Source organism: Lycorma delicatula, chromosome 8 (genome assembly GCF_047948215.1).
Source record: "Lycorma delicatula isolate Av1 chromosome 8, ASM4794821v1, whole genome shotgun sequence".
Taxonomy (NCBI): Eukaryota; Metazoa; Arthropoda; class Insecta; order Hemiptera; family Fulgoridae; genus Lycorma; species Lycorma delicatula.
This window is the reverse complement of record NC_134462.1, coordinates 87791455-87816018: the sequence shown is the minus strand read 5'-3', so window position 1 is coordinate 87816018 and position 24564 is coordinate 87791455. Positions and strand designations below refer to the sequence as shown.

At 31.0% G+C, this 24564-nt stretch overlaps 1 protein-coding gene across 4 annotated transcripts in view; it reads right to left on the bottom strand.

Moving 5' to 3' along the window:
* Window positions 1-24564, bottom strand: part of LOC142328739 (uncharacterized) — a 131455-nt gene that overhangs the window by 25574 nt on the left and 81317 nt on the right. For all 4 annotated transcript variants that reach the window (XM_075372724.1, XM_075372723.1, XM_075372725.1 and 1 more), the window contains 6 exons: window positions 22506-22674; window positions 20969-21099; window positions 9492-9670; window positions 7656-7795; window positions 3341-3470; window positions 1589-1726 (listed from right to left, as the gene is read on the bottom strand). In XM_075372724.1, the coding sequence (XP_075228839.1) occupies window positions 1589-1726; window positions 3341-3470; window positions 7656-7795; window positions 9492-9670; window positions 20969-21099; window positions 22506-22674 (887 nt within the window). The remainder of the gene's footprint in view (window positions 1-1588; window positions 1727-3340; window positions 3471-7655; window positions 7796-9491; window positions 9671-20968; window positions 21100-22505; window positions 22675-24564) is intronic.

The window sequence follows — 24564 nt, the reverse complement described above, 5'->3', positions numbered from 1 at the left end:
AGAAAGTACTTTTGAAGAACAGCAGTCTGTGATTCAATTTTTAATTTCAGAAAAAGTACATCCGTCAGAAATATTCTCTTGGATGAACAACAATGAACAATAGTTGTATGAACCAAGTGTTTTTACATGTGGGTGGAAAAGTTTAAGTGGTTGCAAAACCATGACCGATGAGCACTGCTCTAGGCATCTGATAACAGTTAGATTCTTGTGTCGATTCACTTATTCAAGAAGACCGAAAACTTACAGTTGAGTAAATATTGGCACAACTCATTCCATCACTCAAAACAAACTGAACTACCGTAAGACTTGTGCAAGATGGGTTCCCAGAGAGTTTACCATTTATCTCAAAGCCAGCCGAGAGATTTTACATTTGCATCGAACTCAAAAATTGTTTCAATAATGAAGCTGATGCATTTTTGGACAGGATTTTAACCTGTGACGATACTTGGATACATCATTTTGAGCCGAAGAACAAGCGGCAAAGCATGCAGTGGAAACACCCTGAATTGCCTGTCCATAAGAAATTCAAAATGCAATCATCAGCTGATAAGGTCATGTTAACCATCTTTTGCAGTGCCTATGGTCCAATTGCCAGTGATTATTTAGAGGAGCAGTGCACTATCAACAGCCTATACTACTCAGCCATGATTGTGAAAAAAGTCAAGCCTGCATTGAAGAGGAAATGTCCAGGATGGCAGAGGGAGGAGTGCTTCTTCCTCAAGACAATGCTTGACCTCATACGGCACAAATGATGCTGAAAACTATTGGCGAAGTGGGTTGGGAGCTTCTACTTCGTCCTCCTTTAAGCCCTGACCTTGCCCCTTCAGATTTTTACCTGTTGTCAAGGGCAAATCAATGAAAGAAGCTTTGCATGACATCAAGTTCAATGACAATGAAGAGGTAAAGAAAAAAATGTGCAAAACTGGCTTCGAGATCAAGGTAAAGAATTCTTTGCTGAGGAGGATAGGAAGACTTGTAAAAAGATGGGACAACTGTAGAAAAGTTGGTGAGAATTAGTGGAAAAGTAGACAAAAAAAATTTATTTATTTAATAAATAATTTTTGCTGTATAGCTATTTGTCTGTTTAATTACTGAATGACCCTTGTATTTGATAACTGAACTTCATAACTGAAGATTAAGATTGTGTTTTGAACTACATGAAACTGCATGGAACTACATGAAAGGTCAGTCTTTTAATTTTATTTAATTGATGTAATAGTGTATAATAATTCAATGACTATTAATATGTTTAATAAGTATTCAAATTATATATTTCTTTACATACATGATAATGTTCATCTACATTATCTATAACAATTTAAATATTGTGAACTGTATTTAAGTAATTTTAATGTAAATTTAGTTACAATGGCAAAAACATAATTTGATTGTTCACTAAGGTGGCACCACAACACTCAATTAAACACGGTTAATTACATATTAAAATTACTAATTAATTATTATTAATTAATTACATATTACATATATATTAATACATATTAAAATACAAAATAATATTTTTATAACTTAATTAATTATTAATTCACTTAAAAATAATTAAAAAATTACAGTAAATAAAATTCCTTACCAAAAGATAATCACAAAGACTTTTTAATAACCAAACTCTTTGTAAAAAACTAAGTTCATGAAATTCACAATCATTAAGAGGATTTGTTTCACCCATAACTAACCAGAATTCTGGTTCAACACCGATCTGTTCAAATACCTAAAATAAAAATAAATCAATAAATTCTTAGATAAATAAAAACAAATTAAAAACCAGAAAAATACAAATTAAAAAAAAAAAAGGTGTACCAAACCAGCAAAATGAATATAATGACAATTGATAAAACATGGTACTGGACAAGATGTACCCAAAAAAAAGCCTCAGTACTCTGTATAAAAAAAGTCCTCTAAGCAGGCCGTTGACTTTTAGGGCATTTTAAGAATCCTTATTTGAGACTATTAAACTTTACAAATAAACTAATACAAAAAATTATTTTCAATTAAAAGTCCACTAGGCTAAAAGTCTATAAATAAATTTTTTATTAAATAATCAGTAATCTAAACACAGGTTTAGACTATACATAGATATCTTCCTCTCCAATAAAAGTAGAAGTTCAATTTACTAGTATTAATAATTGATAAAGTAATTATTCTTTCAACTGTTTACTCCTAAAACAAACTATATCATACTAGATTTTTAAGTACACTGCAGAAAAGCAGATGTAAGAAACCTAGTTTACATGAAAACTACTATATAATCCACTAAACAAAGACAAGCAGCCTTTAATTATTTAGACAATTAAATTCATAGATTCTTTATTTGAATAAGTATGTGATGCATAAATAAGAATTTGGTATCTGTTAATTACACAAGTGGCAAAACAAATTTTTTCTGTAAAATTGAGAAATTATTTATGAGTTTAGATTTTGGATGATATTGTATACATTCTTATCATGATTACCTTAAAATTTTATCAAAACCATAATCTTAACAATATAAAAGACATATTCAATATCACCATAAGCTAACCCCATGCGATACAATGTTTTATAGTTTTTAAACATAAAATTATTGTTAAATACCCCTAGTTAACAAAAGTTGGTGCCTGTCTGGTTACATCTGTAGAGATGAATCAACATAAATGTATAAGAAGCGTGACACCTGTATTACCAGTTTCTTATTCTAATTATATAGCTATTACAGCCTTAAACAATTTTTAACATATTATTAAATGCATTCAGCTAAATTTACTAGAAACACTCAAAACAGATCTTGTATCAGCATAAAAATGAGTTTCATTCTTCATATGAGTTTCATGTTATTAAACACACAAATAAAATAAGCAGCTCATCAAATGTCTTCTTCTAACTAAAAAAAAATATAAATATTTTTGGCCGCATCTAAGTAACAAAGAAAAAATGTAAATGGTATTTAAAAACCCAGGAAATGCATATGCACTTATGTATGCGTGCACACATGGACACACATACACACACTAAATGTATAGATACAACAGAAAAAAATATTTTATACTAAAATGATGAAACTTTAAAAAAATTAAGAACATACTTTGACCAATGAAACATGGATCACTGATCCATAACTTTACTCAAGATTAAATAATATGCAAGAAGAAAATTTGACCATTACTTTCTTTCTGATAATGTATACAAATACTCACTGTATATGATATGAAAAAGTAATGTTTAATTTTTAAATAAACAATTTTTGATTGTTAGAAGTTTAATTTTGATCGTTATATTTGTAAGTTAAAATAATAAAAATAAAAAATAATAATAATAATATGGTGTTATTAGTAATAATAATTCTTACTTTTAATGTTTGGTCACCAGTGTTACGATATATTCTATACCAGGATGCCACTTTAATTTTTAATTTAGTAGTCCATATGGAATATGGCATTGGAGGACCAACTTCAAGCCTGACTCTTGATAATGGAGCACTGATAAAAGAAATATAACATTTTATTTGAATTAAACACTAATTGCTTACCTAAAATAAAACTTAAATAATATATTTAAAAGTATCTTTTAACTATGAAGTACTGATGAAAGAATGTGGTAGCATGATTCTCCAAAAAAAATTGATAAGTTAAGATTTAACTTTTGACTAGTGCCAAGGTGGATCACTTAAAAATTAATTGCATATAATTTCTTTCTCACAGACTCTATCAAAACATAGAATTATTGTCAAATAAAATTGATTGACTGATTAAATCTTGTAGAATAAACTCCTACAAATACACTCCCAGTAAAAAAAAACAAAAAACATTCAATATAGTCTTGATGTCTGGTGACTGTTTCAAACCTTTATTTATAATGGCAATATTTTTTTACCCACCATTAGTGTTTTGGTTTCTATATCACGGTTTAGGCCTCCATTTTATCATCTGGTATGACATTTACCAAAGGTTTTTGTTCTATTTGATGATGCATAAATTCCTGTCTGAAAATGATATACTTTACGTATTTTTTTGTTCTTTAATCAACAGCTACGATATACCAATTATCTACAACTTGATACAGCTTAAGTTTTTCTATCAAAATCAAGTGAAACAAACTTAAGTAGATTCCCTTCTTTTGACACTTCATGAGTAGTCAACTTAAAATTTTCTTTGATAACAGAACACACCTTTTGAAACACAGTTGTAGGCAGACTACATCTTAATCTTATCACTGTTCTTTTTTTATTCTGTCTAATATAAAATCCATAATACCACTCATAGGATTGCCTATAATTCAAATTTTCTCTGCGACCTTGATGTGAAATTTTTAATTTCAAAGTGAAAATTTAAAATTATTAAACAAAAAAAAAATTAATGAATTAAAACAAAAATTTAATATAAATATGCTCTTCTTAATGATTAATATCATTACATTTTTTTTCAAGAAAAATCATCATGAATGTAACCTCGTTCAAGTACGTTGTATGAAAAAGTTACTAAAACGCTCACTATACAGTATCACAAGATAGATGGCCATAGAGATTAGGATTTTTTCAAATTCAGTTTTTTTGTGAATGATTTAATTATTTTACGTAAAGTATAATATTACATTTTCAAACTGTAACAACTACATAAAACTATTCACATTACTTCTGTAAATATTTTGGAGCAACGATTAATTGGAGTCTATTTGCACAAGTATCTTTGAGAAAATGGTTGACCTCAATCACTTGGTCCTTAAAGACATATATCAATAAATACTTTATTAAGATTGGTATGTAATTTTGCATTATGTAGGTCCCCAACAAGAATGAGTAGGTGTGCTATACGAAGGGTAATAAAATGAATCGGGCCAGCAATTGCCTATAATCCAGATCACAATGGTGTCAAAAAAAAATAAAGAAAAAGTATGCACATGCAGGTGGTTAAAATCTATATTAATGCATAAAAATAGTAAACACATGGAGTAAAGTTTAATCAAATAAGAGAAGATCCTAAATAATATGGTAATGCTTGGTATTTTTTTAATTCTACAAAATTTTCATACTATATTTCTAAACGCATGTTTTGAGCTTGTGTAGTAAAATAATCATCCATAAAAAATAAAATAATATGTTAAATGAAGATGCAGAAAATTTGCTTGCAAATTAAAAATTTAATTAAAATTGTTAATAAAATATTAACATATGTATAACAATTTTTTTTATTTTTTATTTATTAGCTATCAGTCTGATTCACATTTATGAATGTTAAGTAATAATATGACAAATTTATTTTTGTATCTTGAAACCCCTTAATTCATGATAACGTACCAAGAGATAATATTATATTTCAAATGGGAAAAGATGTAGGCATAATATTTAACAGTGATGACAAGCTTAGCATTTAATTAAGAAGCTCAAAATGAAAAAAAATATCATATATTCACATTTGTATTGCACTGTTCACTACATCATCATACATTTATATGGTAAAGATAAAAACGTTGGCATGCCAAAATGTATATTAATTTGTTTTTAAATTAAATTTTTAAGAGAAGAATATGATATCCAGAGAAATTATTATACAGAGATAGAGAGAAAATATTTTACTCCTTCTAACAGTTAATTCTCCCAACAGACTAACAATTTTGGAGGAAATATTGAATAAATATTTTACAGTTATGTTCTATCTTACTCTGTGAGATAATTCAGAATGTAACAAGTTACAGATACACTCATTTCACAAATGAAGCTTCCTATGAGGCCTGAAAACTAAACTAGAAAACTGGTGACTTTTGAAATATCATACAAATAAATTAATCAATCCAATAGGGAGCAATCCAGCATTCATTTAAGCATCTATAATCTCCTGTAACATTATATAGTAACCAACTATATAAATAACGAACTATATTATAAATAATCCAACTTAAAATGGACAAAAAATTTATGACTATATATTTGTTACTTTTTACAAAAGATATGACCTACATGTTATACAATTTTTAATTTACAGCACTATTATTTATTTCTAAGTGACAAAAAATGATAAATTAAAAAAATATATTTAATCATAAACTTAATATAAATTGACTTCTTTTTTAAATGAAACTATTTAACAATTTCAAATAAATGCTTGAATTTTATTCAAAAACAAATTAACTTTATTCTAAAAAAAATTAACATTTTAATCTGCGGATGTTTTTGAAAAATCATCTGATGAAATAGAGGTGATTCAAAGAAACGGGAAATTAAAAAAATTAAATAACGTTAATGAAAATTTTTTTTAGAAAATGAATTTTATTTCATGTAATTGTACAAATGTTACCATTTTAGGATACATACATTTTAGTTTATTCTTTAAAGATGATATCTTGCAGGTGACCTCCTCTTCTATGTAAACACTCACAAAGTCTCTTCGTTAAATTGTTCATGGTTTGACGTAACATCTCAACTGGAATTTCCGCAATTGCTTCTCGGATCTTTGCCTTCAGTTCTTCCGTTGTAGCAGGTCTACTGTGGAACACTTTGCTTTTAAGGTGACCCCACAAAAAGTAATCGCAAGCTGAGAGATCAGGCGATCTGGGAGGCTATCTAATGTCACCATTTCGTGAAATGACACGTTGACCAAACAATCGGCGTACAGCTGCCTTAGATATTCGTGCAGTATCTGACGTTGCTCCGTCTTGTTGAAACCAGGCTGTGTTAAGAATCGGTGGAAATCTCTTTTGTTGTTCCACAACAAAGGTTTCAAGCACGGCTACGTAACGAGCCGATGTCACTGTAATTGCAAGGCTGACAACAAAAAAATAAAAGGCTATCCTCAAAAAAATAAGGGACTATAGCACCGTAAGATGACATAGCACACCACACGGTCACTTTCTGGCTGTGCAACGGATGCTGGTGTAGCTGCGTAGGATTTTCTTATGCCCAGTATCTGAAATTTTGCTTGTTAACAAATCCACTGAGGTGGAAATGCGCTTCGTCTGACATCCACAGTTCGTGAACAAACTCTTCGTTATCATTTATCTTCTGAAGCATTACATTACAGAATTGTGCTCGCACAACTGCATCGTTCTGTTTCAGTTCCTGGACGATCTGCAACTTGTATGGATGGAATTGCAAGTCCTTCACTAACATTCTTCGAACACTTGAACTATGTAATTGTAAAGATGCTGAGAGACGATGGATTGACTAATGTGGACTTCGTGTGACAGCATCTTGTAAAGCTTGAACATTCTGTGGTGTACGGATGGTTCGCTCACGGCCTGGAGGTTTCTTTTTTATTGCCGAACCAGTCTCCTCAAAATTAGATATCCATGTTTTAATTGCATGTGCTGATGGAACACGGTCGTGGCGTCCCAGATTAAAATGACGGCGAAATTCTCTACGCACTCCCTCCACACTGTCATTGTTTTTGTAAAACGCTTTGATAGCAAATGCACGTTGCGCACCACCCAAGGATCCACGACAACTAAATGGCAGGTTAGGTTAGACAGGCTGGCGCTACTTATCAAGTGGTACCAATCGCCCACGGCTACCGACACAACTTTCAAAATTTTCCGTTTCTTTGAATCAGCCTGTACATAAACGTGCTCAAACAGAAGACAAAAAATGGTGACAGAGTAAAATTAAACACATTCAGCAAATATATATTAATTGTTACATTACAATCATGTGATAATAAAATAAAAATACTCACATTAGCATAGTTGTCATAACTTTAGCAAGCATAATTGATGCTTGTGGCATAAGTAACATTCGTTCCAATTCAAACTGAGATATTGGTTCAATACTTAAAACATTAAAAGTTAAATAGAAAAAATGGCCAATAACAGGTAACTGAAAAAAATACATAGAAAATTAAAATATAAAACTATATTATGATTTATAAAAGTAACATTATGAACATTTATAAAACATATTTATCAATTCAAATTTATTAGAAAGTATGAAATACGAAAACAAATTATAGCAAAATTATTCTGGACAAGCAGTAATGCAAGAAACAAGAAAGTGGTTGCAAAATCACAACTTTAACTCTCTGCATTGTGAGAGACATCTGATACTATACACTTGATGGTGGTTAATGTTCTGCCTAATGACTACTGGAATTTACAAAATAATGTTAATTAAAACTTTTGTGATCATCACTTCCTAATTATCAACGTATGGTTCAGTTTTTTATAGTTTGTCCATTTATTCAAAAAATTTTGAGGAGTACTAATTAAACAATTTTTCTCAGTCAAAAATTTTTAAAACAAACGTAATGATCTTTGTTTTGTATAATATGTCAGGAGTAACAGGCTGGACTGCTTTTCCTAAAATGTAGGTTGACATAGATGTATCAACCAAAGAGAACACTTTGAAGAAGAGGAAATTAAGTTATATACAATAAAAATAAAATTAAAAAAAAGAAATGCAATATCTATTCTAAAGAATACTAGACATCTTGTGTCAAGTTTATGGAAAATGAGGGAGGATGAAGTTTTTTTCCATTGGCTACTTCAGCAAGCTGAGTAAATTGTTGCATACTAGCATGCCAAGTTCACTGAAATGGAGGTGAGCTGCTCATCCCTACATGTCATACCTTTATATTTTCAACACAGGGGACTGATTAAATAATTAACATCATTACTCTTAGAGAAAGCATCAAATTTTAATGATGTCTATTATTACAATAAAATTAGGCAGAACATAATTACAGTTAGAACTCACCGTACTGACAGAAACTAACCGTGTGGTATACATCACACGATTAGTTTCTGTAAACAGTTGTAATTAATATGTAAAATGTTTAAATTAAGGTAGCATAAACTAAATTAACAAGAGCTAATATTTTACACCTTCCACCTGATTCAGACATAACTTAATAGGAATTCTTTTATAAAAGATACATTACTAACCCATTCAAAGTAAATTAGAAAAATTTAATTTTGATCATATATAAGAGAATTAAACTGGAAAAATGGGATTGTACTTCCAGTTAATATTCTGAAAGGGGTAGAGATATTAGACCTAAGGATCATGTAGAGGACAAAATCTTAACTTCAGATAGAAATTCATACATTGCATTCACAGATCAACTCTCTAATTTATCTCATTATACAAATTGGTCATTGATTTGCAATGCAGAATGAACTTGAAAGGAGGGAGCTGACAAATGCACTATTTGCCAGTTTGAAAACACTTCAGATGCTAGTACACAATTATTTGCATCACCTGTGAGGAAAACTCTACAAAAATGAACTCTATGCCATGAACTCAACAAAACAGATACAAGAATGGATCGTATTTTTAAAGTAATTTTAATTGAAATGAATAGCTTATGTATAGATTTAGAGATGAATTTTAAAAAAGATTGATAATTATTTTCACTGATAATTCTCATATCATTCAGTATTGAAAATGCAAATATATAGTTGAAGAACTGAGTAGGTTAATACATCTGGTTTACACTAAACTCTGATGCAGAAATTCAAAAAGTTACAACCGAAAATAGAGTTACTTTTGTGATTAACAATAAAAAAAAACTTACCTCCCACATAGCATATATCTGATTCACAGCATCACCAACTAAAAGTACACTATTTTCCCAATCCTCGACATCTTTTTCAATTTCTTTTAACTCTGTATGTCTTACAGTTGTTAAAGATGTTTGCAGATCTGATTTTATTTCACACACAACACGTCGCAAAAGCTTTGACACAAAACTGCCTGTGATAAATCACAAATAAAACTACAATTCACAAATGGTAATATGCTACATAAAATAAACTTACTTAAAAAAAATTAAACCAATTTCTAAAATAAAATTGTACTTAGATATAAAAAATAACACTCAATTCTGCTTAAGTTTCAACTTTTAGAAGTCAACCCAAAATTACAAACAACTGATAATCTTTTAACCCTTAAACTGGTCAATAGTTCAAATGATCAATCTTCAAAGAAAAAAATATTATTATTTTCCATTTTCTAATGATTTTTCTTATTTATTTATTTTTTTAATTTATTTTATTTTACTTTTTTTAGTCAGTTAGGAAAATAATAAAGAGGATGCTGATAAGAAAAAAACGCTGATCTGAACAAAGACCTGCACCTTAATAACAAAAAAAAAAAGATGCAGAGAAATGACATGAGACTGCTACCAATATGAACCAAACTCTTGATATGTAGAAATATATTTTATTTTTTATCTTAAGTTTTCCAAATAATTTGCTTGAATATTTAGATAAAAAAATTTTGAAAGATCAGAAAATACATGATTACACTTTAACATCTTAATATTAAGTAATGATAACAAAAACTGAAAAATCTCTTGAAAGAGATAACCTACACAATGCAATTTTTTGTTTTAAAAAATCTCCCGCTTTTATTATCTGAAAAAAAAAACTCTATAAGACCACTAAAGGAATTTCTTCTATAAAATGAAATCCATCGATCTGAAGAACAAAGCTTAAAAAAAACACAAATATCTTTTAACAATAGGTCAAGATTTCTTCTTTTCTTTTTTGTAGTCTGTTACAAACAAGTAATACAGATGAGTTGTAAGTAAACACTATGGACATGTAAATCAATAAAAAGTGTTCATAAAACTTGAAATTTAACAATAATGACAATGTTTCACACATACGGAGTACAAAAACTATTTTTATTTATTCCATAATGCACACTTAAATACATATAATAAAGGAGTTACTTAATAGCCAGAAATTCATTAAATCTACAATAATCTGATAATACATCACACTGGCACAGATTGGAAACTCATTATTAACAATACCATTAAATTAACAAAATGCAGTAAATATTAAATCTTACACTTAGGCAACGAGGAATTGAAATTTTGTTTACATGTAAATGCTACACACACATGCGTACACACACACTGACAACACTGATTTTTATGTACATATACCCTGTTTTTTAAAGTTTTTATTCCTTTTCTTTCTTAATAAATAAAAATTTTATTAAAAAAAAAACATATTGGCTGCAAATTTAGCATTTCCAAATTACAAATCTTCTATTACATGGTTTTATTTTTTATACAACTGATTCCAAATGTATGTTATGAAATTGCATTTCTCTACAATTAGATGTACATAAGATCAGTATAATACTCTTTTACAAGTTTAATTTAAAACCTATATATTTTGCAATAAGTATAAAATTTTGTCAGAGTTTAAATAAAAATATATGTTGATTCTGGTAATTTAACATTATTTCTATAATTACAGTTTTTAAACTATACCCCAAAAGAGAAGTAAACCAGATTGTAGTTTAGTTCTGGTTATTTTAACATTACTAAGAGAATAATGGAACCGAAGTTGTACAATGATCAAATAAAGAAAAGTTTGAAAAATTCAGACTACGATAGTGAATAATCTGTTTTTTCAAAAAACTATAGCTGATGTTAAAAACTGTGACTAATGACAATAAGAAAGCACATAAAACTTTTGGAGAAGTATAGTTAGGGAGATCAGTAAATTATTTGATATTTCCATGCTATGCTAATTATATTTACAGCTTCTTTGTAAGATATCTGTTAGTAGCCTGGTAAATAGTTCTCCATTCCTTTCAGTTTTATAGTAATCTCTTAATTTCACTAGCTTTTACTTCTTTAAATAACTAAATTAGTTGATCCTAAATATCTTAATATATGGCCTACCTCCCTAGTTCTTTTAGCAAAAATTTGCCACACATTTTTCTCTACTTCACGTTTAAAAACCTCTTAATTTTGAAATTTGACAATCTATGGTAGGGTAGGCAGTAGCTGGAACTGCAGAAGGAGAGCACGGTGGTGAGGGGCGAGCCAAGTTGGAAGGGCATCCTCTTGTGAAGTCGAAGGTGGCTGATGACAGCAGTGTGATGGTCTATCTACCCTGAGGAGGAGGTCTCCGGGGAGAAGCCTGTAAAGGTGAACTCTGGGTCAACAGTTTAGGGTGAATTGAGGAGATGCGGGCCACATGGTCCAAAATCTAAGACTCCGTGCGCGAATTGCAGCGCAGGCCGTGGCAGATCGCGAAGTTATGTTACCAGCCAAAGCCATTGCACGTGCTGTCCAGTGTTCGATGCGGGTTTGGTGGTCGTGAACATACTTCAACATCTGTGGCGACTTACCAGGCGTTCCCAGATGCTCCGGAGGGTGAAGCAGAAGTCGGCGTTAGGGCGAGTGAGACACCATTCCCTGGCGTACGGACTGTGGAAACCGTAGATATAGAACGAGTGGTTTCTCAAATGACACTGAGAAAGGCACGGGGATTAACCCGGATATTTTCTATCATCTGCTGCATGTCATAAGAGAGTCGCTTGGCAGGCTGTTCTCAGGATGCCTAAGCTGGGATTGCTTTCCAACTTGTTGGAAGGTGGCTTTGGTGAGGGTGCTCTTAAAATCAGGAAAGGATCCGAGTGAGGTCAGCAGTTATCGACCATCAGCCTCTTGCCGGTAATCGGCAAGTTGCTTGATAGGCTGGTTGTGGAACGGCTCTGGGAAAGCATAGATATGAACTCACTTCTAAATCGAGGCCAGTATGATTTCATGAAAGGTGTTGGCGCTGAGGATTGCATCTTAAATGCTCTTGCTGAGGTAGAAGGCGGCGACTGTAAATATGTTTTGGCAATTTTTACTGAAATAGAGGCATCATCTCCTTCCTTGTGTTGGAGTTCTGTCCTCTATAAGTTGGAACGCCGCAATGTAGCTGTAGCCCTACAGGCCGCAGTGCGTGTCTGTTTGTCTAACTGTATGGCTCTGTTTAGAGATGCGCACCTGGCTGTGGAAAGGTCTGTCACCAGAGGAAGCCTTCAGGGTTCCGTTCTCGGTCCCCTGCTGTGGAACCTGGTATTGGATGGATTTCTGAGACTGATATTCCCAGAAGGCCCAAGCTTTCACCAATGACTGTCTCCTGTTAGTTCGTGGTAATTCACGACCGCAGCTAGATGACTGGGTGCAGGCGGCTTTGTCGACTGTGGAGGGCTGGATAGACATGCAAAATTAAAAAATTTCTGTGCCCAAGACGAAGTTTATGCTTCTCAAGGATGCAGACAAATTATCGTACAGTCGTAACCCCCACATTAAGTATAAAGGCTGTGTGATCACACGAGTTAGAGTTCATAACCACCTAGGTGTTTTGTTTGATGAGAAGTTACTGTTTAGCAACCACATTAGGCAAGTATTGGCAGACGCCATCTCTGTGATGCATAAGCTTAGGAAGATTGATCAGAAGGATTATGGGCTGTCGGGCCGTCATTTGTACATGGTGTACAGACGTGTTTTCGAATGTATGGCCTCTTATGCTGTGTCCATTTGGATGCATAGGTTGGACAGAAATAGAGCACTTATTCAGAATTTAAGGAATGCCCAGCGCAAAGCCTTAATTGTAAGCACTGGTGTTTTTAAAACAACCTCCTACGACGCTACCACCGTATTGGGAAAGGCTCTCCTAATTGGTTTAGTGGTGAAAGTTTGGGTAGCCAGGTGGAAGTTGAGAAGAGGCAGGGAGGTCGAGGTATTTGGGATGCGGTTTCGAGCTGGGCCTGTACTGGAGCAGAACAGTGATCACAATGACCGGTTCTAAATTTTGTTCAGTTGCCCATCTCCCACCTGAGGAGGAAGCTTTACAGCCTCGCAATGGATGCATGGCAGCAAGAATGGCACACTACGGCTAAGGGAAGGTCCTTGTATAGATTTATATAGGATTTGGGGGATGGTATGCTTCTCCTTCGTTTTTAAGGGCAACAGATGCCCAGGTACTCTCCAACCCCGTGAACTTGAACCAATATTTGTTTCGGTTCTGCCTAGCAGCTGATGAGCTGTGCATCTGCGGGGAAGTCCAGTCAAATGAACATATGATGTTTGACTGCATAGTTCTTGTGGGGGCCAGAACTCAGGCCACCCTGGAACTTAGAGGTCAAGGGGAAAATTGGCCACTCATAAGCGGCAAGTCAATGTGGTGTGAGCCGCATTGTCGGACCGTCTGGGTGTTCCTTGATGCTGTTGCTTTGTTCAACTGGCATCAGTAGTTTATTTAAGGGAAAGACTCCTAACTCACTGCTGTGGGAAGATACCCAAGAGTTATGGATGGCCATCAGCCAATTAAAGCTCTAAGTGCTTTAATAGAGGTGGACAGGTACTGCTAGCATTCAGCGACCTAGGCGTGGCAGCAAACTACTGTCTTGACATGACAAATTTAATTTATCATATATATTTTAGTAGTTGACAGGGTGCGCCTACCCATTTTAGAATATATGACAAGCGAGTGGTGGGACACGAAGCAAGTGGTGTGAGGCACCATGCTTAGTTCTCTCACAAAATTAGGTTAGCTCTAGGAGCTAGTTAGGACACTGGTCGCTAAACTGATTCGAGGCTCAGTAGCCGTTTGTGGCACAGACATTCGGTCTTATGCTTTAGGGCGACTGAATGCAGGAGAAATGCCATGCAAATCAAAAATCTGTGTTATCTATTACATTCTTATTTAAATAAAACCATATTTCACAATATCTTATTCATTTACCTTTGTGAATTAATTTTTGCCACCATATATTAATAAATCACTATACTTTACCATGTTGAGCATATACTAATATTAAAAAAGTAAAATTCTTTCAAATTCCAAGTAAATCAGTTTTTTATACAATGGGATTTCTTCCTTGACCTAATATTTTTATTATCTTCCTTATAATTTTGTAATTTTAAACCTAATTAATATATTCTTTGATTTCTGGTGCATAATGTTTACTTATTTAATCACACTTAGTTCCACTTTAGTGTACACTTTTCTTTCTTCTATCACACTTTGTCATCTTGACTGTCAACAGTCTATAATCAATTTTTCTGGCAAAATAACATAACATATGAAAAAAAAGTGGAAGATTATTGTTATTGTATTAGACTGAGTTAGGAGAAATTGAAAGAACTTGCCCTGTCACTAATTGAAATAATTTTTCTTCTTGCTTCCAGAAGTAACCCAAATCATTCTGGAAGAATATGAAGAAAATATGATGAAACTAAATCAACAGATTAATGTAAGAAGCTTTCAATTTGTAATTGTGAGAACCCATCTTATCTCAACTTTCTTTTGTGTAAAAAAACTGAAATACCGCAGTAAGTTTTGCAATGTTAATATAAATACGAGACTACACTTCCAACTGTGCCAGAAAATAAATAATAAGTGCAAAATTTAACCAAATAAAATAAATATTTGTACACATTTCTAACCTGAATAATATTTTCCCTTTGGCCCCACAACTAGGTAAGCACAAAATTAAAACACCAGTTCAGTATAAAAAAAATGAGTATAATAATAATAACTATTAGATGTAATGATTTTAATTTATCATTCAATGAAATCCAATAATCGTTTGACTGAAGCAATAGATCTACTGTCATAGTTAATAGTAGTTAGTGCCAAGTTAAAAATGTTTAAATCAAAATTCCAAGTGTACTTTCATATCCAGACACTAAGTATGCTGTTTACAAAATTCAATTTGTATTATAAATTTTACAATAAAGATAAAAGTAATACAATAAGATTTCATGTTTGGTCTAAAGCAATATTAATTTAAATGTTTATATTTAGTTTTTTTTTCATTAATTTCATTGATACATACATAAATGTACTATACACAAATACATACTATACATAAATCTACTAACCATTAAATGCCTACAGAAAGGTGTAATTAAATTTTATAAGATTTGGCTGTTAGTATTTCATCCTTACTTCATACAGTTTTATTTATTTTCTAAGATGCTATTCCCTAACAATTCTAGTTGTGAATCTTCAGATGGAAGGCAAACAATTTACTGTCTTTTCCCAAATTTTTCTTAATTTTACAAATATGGATTTAAAATATAAAATTTTAGTGTTATACATTGAATTATTTTATACACAAGGTACATGAACATGCTCACGTTTAACTTCACTAACTTTGGTTACCTAAAATAAAACAATAATCATCAATTTACTACTATAACAAACTGTACACTGTGGGTTATTTATGGACATGCATTTTATGAGCATAAATAATAAAAGTATAGCCCAAATAAAATAACTAAGAAAGCATTACTTATAACAGTAAAAAATAAATGTTTTATATATTCAGGAAAAAAATCCTGTTATAGTAACACAAAAAAACTGGAAAAAAAACTTATGCAATGGATGTAATGTTCTAAAATGTTTCTGCTCAAAAGGTTAATGAAATCATATCTAATACAAAAAGGATAAAAATTATCTGAGTTTAGTCTCTCAGAAACTATTCATACAAACAAAAAAGGATACTGTTTAAGCCACATTATAATGGGATCAAGTAACATGCACTGAAAAACTCAGTAAGATTTTTAAATACTGAAAAATTAAATTTCTAACATGTGTAATAGATGTTAGAAATTTAATTTTTTATACATTTATTGTATTATTATACATTTATTGTAATAATATATTTATTTATTCTAACATTATTACAATAAAAAAAGTGAAAACACAAAAAAACGAAGATTAATGTCAATTTGCAAAAAACTTTATACAGAAACAGTTGCAAATAAATTAAAAATTAAACATCTTTAGAACAAATTGTTCAACATAAAAGTGGAATACTAGGTCAGCAGTGAATACCTGATTTGAATTTTGTTTACAATGGCTCTATTATGTACGAGGTGGGTTCAAAAAGTAATGAGAATTTTGAAATTTCATGGGTTGTATTAATCAGATTCTCGTGATTTCAAAAGGATAACACGTATTTTGGTACAATCAGTGATTTTTTATATGTATAAATAATAGATCAGAGGATTTGTAATAAATCTTGCTATAAAAATGGAATAAAGTGTAGCAATGTTTTAAAGATATTAAATATTGGTTTTGGTGAATCCAATATGAGTAAAGCAATTTACTCATATTGCTATGATTACTCATAGCAATCTTGCTATGAGTAAAGTAAGGGTTTATGAATGGTATAAGCATTTCAGGAAGGTCGTGAAGACGTTGAAAATGACGAGCGCCCTGAACACCCCAGCACATGTGGAAAATGTGGGAAAAGTGAAAGAAATGATTATGAATGATCGCTGAATCACAATCAGAGAAATTGCTGATGATGTTGGGATATCAACTGGAGTATGCCATGAAATCTTTTTGCATGTTTTGGTATGAAACATGTGACAGCAAAATTTGTTCCAAAATTGTTAAATTTTGAACAAAAACAGTAGCAAATGGATGTTGCTCAGGAGTCACTAAATGAAGTCAACAATGGTGCAAAACTACTGAAACGTGTCATAAAAGGTGATGAAACATGGGTTTATGGATATGATGTCGAAACTAAGCCTCAATCGTTTCAGTGGAGGCATTCTGGATCACCAAGACCAAAAAAGCTCGACAAGTACAGTCGAATGTGAAGGTTATGCTCACTGTGTTCTTCAATTTTAACAGCATAGTGCATCATGAGATCTTGCCACAAGGTCAAACAATCAATACGGAGTATTACATACAAGTTCAACGTCGTATGCATGAAGCAATCTGAAATAAACGCCCAGATTTGTGACGAAACGATTCACGGCTTTTGCACTACAATAATGTGCCTGCTCACACTTCATTGCTTGTTAATCAATTTTTAGCCAAAAACAACACTGTAATGATACCCCAGCCACCATATTCGCCAGACATAGCCCTGTGTAACTTTTTTCTATTCCCAAAAATAAAGAGAACCTTACAGGGCAGTTGTTTTACAAGCATAGACAAGATTAAAAGCGAATAGCTGAAAGAACTAAACACTATTCCAAAGATCGAGTTGCAGAAGTGTTTCAAGGATTGGAAAATGCACTGGCGTATTGTATAATATCTAATTGGGACTATTTTGAAGCGGATAACATTAATTCAAATGAATGGGGATAACATTAATTTAAACAAAACATCAAATTCTTTCAAAAGTTCAAATGTTAAAAAAAACAAAAATTCTCGTTACTTTTTGATCATATCTTGTATATGTTGGTGAATTGTAGGTGGAGTAGAGGAACTGCAACTTGCTTACAAATATGAAACTTGTAAGTCGGTACAAAGATGGTAAAAAAATTTGTAAAAAGATGAGAAGAGAAAACAGTTAAAAACAAATGAAAATTATGCAAAGAGAAATTCTTATGATCATTATTAAACAGATTTTCTGAAAAGTTTAACTGAAAAATGGATATAAAAAATCTGTTCAGAACTTCCACTACTACCTTAGTTTCGTAACATAACAAACATTGTGGCACCAGATATTATTTGTTTTTTCAAGTATTTGGCATGAGTTACATTAATTTGGCTTGTATATAATATCAATAGTCAGTAATGTCTGTGGAATTGGCAGAGTGCATAACTATATGCTGATGTGCAATGGGTGCCAAACCATGTACTAAATCATAAAACTGTGCTCAATGACAAATACTGTTCATTTATTCTAATCGTGTATAATTTTTTAGATTTACTGTTTATATTTTTCCTAAAAACTGCAAAAATATGAAAACAAGTAACTGATTATATATATTTAAAATTTGAACAAATCTGTGGAGATGGAAAAATTTACACATGAACAAAAATGTTTAACTAATATTAACATGAAGTAAACAGAAATTATTTCTAAAATAATACTTTTTCCAGGAGAAAATTTTATTCGTGTTGAGTACACTGTTTGAAGATTCAAATAATACACCACTTATATTGGTTCCATTAATAACGATATCAAAGAACTTATTATTTACTAGCAAAAAATAAAAAAATGGTCTATCAATGATTTCAGCTAATTCTGCAGATTGTAATGTTGATAGTGGTTGTGAAGTTAGATATTTCAAAAAAGGATGAGATTTCTTTGGTTAAGGAACAGATGGTTGCTTTGGAAGCAAGTGTGGAGTTTTGTACTTAGTATAACAGTAAGGTGAATTATTATTACTACTACATAAAACTGAATCCTTTTTAACTTAAGATTAATTAATAAAGAATTATTATTTGATGATTATAATCGAAATTGATTAAAAATTAATAATAATTAGTTATCTTTATAATAAAGTTATTGTACTGAAGAATTAACTTATGTGTCCCTGTCTGTTTATGTTTAAATCGTCAAATTTTTTTTTTTATGAATTCAATCAAAATTGAATCATAATTCATTTTTATGCTTCCCTCATATTAAGTAATATTGAAACTTAGAGATTAAGTTTATTTACACAGCTTCATAAAGTAAATTGTATATTTCTTTGAACAATATATAACTTTAGAATATGTATACAATGTTCTTTATAAATTTTAAAATTTCTTTTCTTTCTATTTTTTATGTTTTCTACTTAAGTGAGCACTTGTAAACTGTTTTTTTGAACTGATCATACTTATTCCAGTAAGCCGACTCAAGTTTTTTGATTTTTGATTTTCAGACTGCCTAATTTTTTATTAATTTTATTGCTTTCTTTTGTGCTTTTTACTTCATAAGTAATGTATTAATGATCAACTGTATATAATAAAAATGGCCTAAAAAAAGTATTCTTTGATTATCGTCTTCAGTCAAGACTGAAAAAAAAAAATGTATTTATAGAATAAATTTTTTAATACAGATGTTCCAATCATTACAGATGTTTTAATCATTGTTCTTGGACTACGCTTTATATTACAAACAATGATATTGTAAAAATGTAAAAGAATCTATTCACTTAAACCAATACTTAGATAATAAAGTAACAATTGGACTGTAGACTTAGTAATAAAATAAATATGCTAGATGAATACTGGTTGTATACAGTTATTAACACTATAGTAGATCACTGTGTATGTTACAAAGCTGGCATATATGACTAACATTATGCAATAGATATGACATTCAATATACTAAACAGGTTTATTTTTGTATAAGATGTCTGCATGACAAAGGTGACTTTTTAAAACAAGAGGTACTGGATGATATTAAAAGAACAATTGCAAGAATTCCTCAATGTTTTTGAAGAAATTTTTATTTAAATTTCTTAAAAATACATAAATTAATCCATACTGCTGTGAGTACAATGCTGAAATCCTAAGCCATACTGAATGCAAAATTTCTATGAACTCCTGCTGACTGTACTAAAGAGATTGACACTGTCAGTGCTTTAAGAGTTTAATTCATGGTAAAATGACATTTTAGATTTAGTTGTTTTCACAGACAAGACACGGGACCATCCTAATAGACACATCAATGGTACAGAACTACTGCACCTGGGGTACTGAAAACCTGCATTATTTTATCTAAGACTTCACTTCCATAAAAGACAAGAAACAGTTTATAATTTGAAGGTGAAGAAACAATCAGAACCGTATGTTTTTGAACTGCTCTGAATGTTGAATAAATTATTGAATTCAGTGCCTTAATGGAACTGCCGGTTCCAGAATAATGTAACTTATCATTGTTTCAGCTCTACTATGAAACCCACCGGGTTGGTCTAGTGGTGAACGCGTCTTCCCAAATCAGCTGATTTGGAAGTCAAGAGTTCCAGCGTTCAAGTCCTAGTAAAGCCAGTTATTTTTACACGGATTTGAATACTAGATCGTGGATACCGGTGTTCTTTGGTGGTTGGGTTTCAATTAACCACACATCTCAGGAATATGAAGGTACCGCATTAAGTTTTTAGTGTGGAAAAAAGAACTATTTCAATAAGAATATCACCAATATCCTCAATCTTATTAGTTAAGCATTTTTTGTACGAAAACAGTTAAAACATTCTGCATAAACAACCCACACATCTTGGGACAGTAGAAAATTGTTATTATAAATGTCACATAGGAAATAGATGAGGACAATTTATGATTATAAGTGCATTTAAATGGATGAACATAATTTTCTACTTTACTACAATTAAAGTTATATTATAATGTAAAAGTATCTGTCAATATTTGTAATGAACTATTCAGATCAACAATGGATTCACTCTTAAGTAAAATACAATGTAGTTTGAGAATTTTAGATGAAATTAACTGAAGTTATCTATTATAATAAAAGAATTAGTATAAGAACTAGTACAGAAAAATAACTGACTTTTTTTAATTATCTGGCAATAACGTTTTGTTTCTGGATTTTGTTGATCTTCCTTACTTTCATCCTCAACACTGTCTTCACCCGGTCCATCACCATGTGTTGCTTCTAGTGTGCACTGCTGTTTAACTGATCTACATAAAAAAAAACACAAGCACAATCTTATAGGTTAAGAATGGCGGTTTTTATTTAATTGTTAAATAAACACATGGAACAACATTAATTGCTACACATCATGGGCAACATGAATAAGATGATGAAAATTTTCGCTCACAGAAATATCCAATATTTAATTAACAGAATAAACAAGTAGCAAATATTTTCTTCTCTTGGTATAGTCACAAAAAAGCAAATTTGTAATAAGACAGAAAATATAATGAACAGAAATTTTCCAGCCAATTGTTTTGATGGTGAGTATGTTGGCTTCAACAGCAAGATTCACTTGGATTCAATTCCCAGTAAACAGCTGGCACTATTTTTCACCACCATATCAATCACTTCATCTTTTGTCATTAAGATATATTTAAAAGTGCACACTCAGATCTGAGAAGATAGTATCTTCTCTCCTTTAAAACAAAAAAAAAATATTAAGACAATGAAAAAGAGATGAAAATTAATCAGATAACAAGCAACAAGATAAAGGCTGCTTTTTTAATAGATGTAGATATTTTTAATAAACAGCCCACTCAAGGACTTACCTTTGAAAGTGCTTCCATATCTTCCTTATACATATTTAATTAAATTTATCTGTCATAAAGAAAAATTCAATTAAAGCAGCAATTTTGAAATCAATCAAAATGTTTGTAAGTATCTCCCCTACTGGTTGTAAGAAAATCATTTAATACACAGTTTGATATAAATATCTAAACTGGCAACATATTACACTAATCGTATTAAACAAAAATGAGTTTTTCATACAATCAAGATGATTTGAATTTAACTGGCAAGGTATAAAAGTGCTGCCCTGATTTTTATTTTTTATTTGAAATAGGTGGGGCAAAAGAACTATGAGAGCAGTTAAAGAAGTCTTCATCTAACAAATCTAAACATACATTCTATTATTGATAATGAAGTTTATACGCATACTTCAGATCTGCCAAGTCTGGGTGGTGTTCACTTTACCTACCAATTTTCTCTAAGTCTTCTATAACTCTCTTCCTCAATATTATGTGAACTGTATTCTCTTCTCTTTCTGCTGACCAATAATTTTGTTTTCCATCTAGTCCTAAGCAGGGCTACCCATTTATCTTTAGCCCTTTCATAATGATGAATATAATATTAAAAACAAGATGAGAAACTAAATTGAATGAGATTTGTTACTTACTAGTGAGTGTTCGAGAGGGTATAGTGGAAAGGAATATGAAAGTGCAAAAGAAACCAGTAAACAAACATCAATGCAGAAAAAAGTGAAAAGATGAAATGAATAGAATTAAAATCACATGATAGAATCACTAACATTAAGCCATTATGTTACTATATTAAGTAACATTTTATTTCAGAAACGCTAAATATAATAAAATAAAAATTAAACAATACTTACTGTGGTAACATACTAATTTTCTTTTCTAAATATTCTTCAACTCTAAGGGCTTTTTTAGATAAAGGATCACCAGCACCCCAGTAACGGTAACAATTTTCAAGAACACGCCTAATATCCCCTATAAGCTCTGTTACTTTTGAGTATTCCTCTTCACGATACTTACGATCAACTATTAAATAAAAAAATAATGACTATTAATACACAAATAAATACTAAAATCTAAATAAAATACAAAAAATAAATAATACAATAATAAAAAATCTAATATAATACAATACTGGAGATATCAATATAATAACCAAAATATATTTTTGTTTTGCATACATTCATCCTTAGTAATTAATAAACTGAAAAAACTGTGACATTATACTCTTTTTAAATTTTATTTATTTTTTAATTGGAATAAACACACATTATGAGATTGTTATTACCTACACTAATAGACAAAAAAACTTTTTTTAATGTTTCTCTAAATGTGATAACATTTCTTGAATTGCTTTTTTGCATACAGTACAGACCTGTAAATACAATTTTTCTAATACCCTTAGTTTTAAATAAATTACATTTCAAAAAAAAAAATTAATGGAAAATACAGTTAAAATCTGTAAAATTTATAATTTTGCATGGCCATACCTGTGTTAGAATGACTTCGCTGATGCTTTTCTTTTATAAATAGTCTCAGGTACATCCCAAATTAATGTCCAACAGTAATCGCCTAGCATGTTTCCTTTTATAGCGACTTTCCATCACCGAAATGTCTTGGTGGAAACATTCATTGTGTTTGTCACTTTCTTCTCCGAGGTTGTCCGGGAAAAAATCCAGATGTGAGTGGAGGAAATGTATTTTCAAAGACATATTACATCCCTTAGCTCTGTATGAAGTAAGAAGTTGATAATATTGTGGTAACTGTTGGATTTTTGTTTGCTGAGAAAATTTTTGTAAACGCCTTTAAATGAAGCCCAGGCTGCACTTTCTACATTATTTAACATTGAGTTAAATACATCATCTTTGACCAAATCTCTTATTTGAGGACCAACAAATATTCCTTCTTTAATTTTTTCTTCACTTTCGTTCGGAAATTTCTGCCTGATGTACAAAAATCTGGGACTATCCTTGTTCACTGCTTTTACAAAATTTTTCATTAGTCTTAGTTTGATATGGAGAAAGGGTAAAAATATTTTTTTGGGTTCAACTAAGGGTTCATGAATAATATTTTTCCAATTTGGAGTTAAGTTGTCTCGTTTCTTTCACTCTTTGGTAACATAATGTTTATCCTTAGCTTGGCTGTCCCATTTGCAAAGAAAACAGATGTACTTAGTATAGCCTAATTGCATGCGTAACAAAATAGCTATAACTTTCAAATCACCACATATGTTCCAGCTATGTTTTTATCATTTATTTTTTCAAGAACATCTTTGATCACATCATATAACTCTTTCAAAGTAATCCCATAAGCGATTGGTATCGAAGGATATTTGTTACCGTTGTGCAGTAGAACCACTTTTAAACTATACTTGGACGAATGTGTGAAAAGGTGCCAGTCCTTAGGTTTATGAACTTGTCTTAAGTGCAAAGCTCATCAATAGTTGAGCAATAAACCAAATTATTTTCATCAATAAAGTACTGAGAAAGTTCCTTTTGTCAGATTTGAAAACGTAAAATTGTATTTTTTAAAGTAAATTCCAACCTTGCAGTCTTGATCCTAATAGTTTAGCTTGATTTTTTTGATAAATTTAAATCCCTAACCAAGTCATTTAATTCACCTTGTGATATAAGATGTGGCTTATTGGAAAATAATTTAAAATCAAAATCATAGTTGTCTTTTTCAGTACTGCCTGATTCTTCATCACTGCTTTTGAAACATACATTCATAGGTGGCTCAGGAACTGGAATAATTTCACTGTGAGGTACAAGTCTGACTGCAGATTGCAATGAAGGGTATTTTATAGTATCTTTAGATTTTTAGAAATTCCAGACATACTTGTTAAACAAAAGTAACAATCAGTCACATGATCCTTTGTTCACGCCAAACCATAGGTATACCAAATGTCAAAGCCTT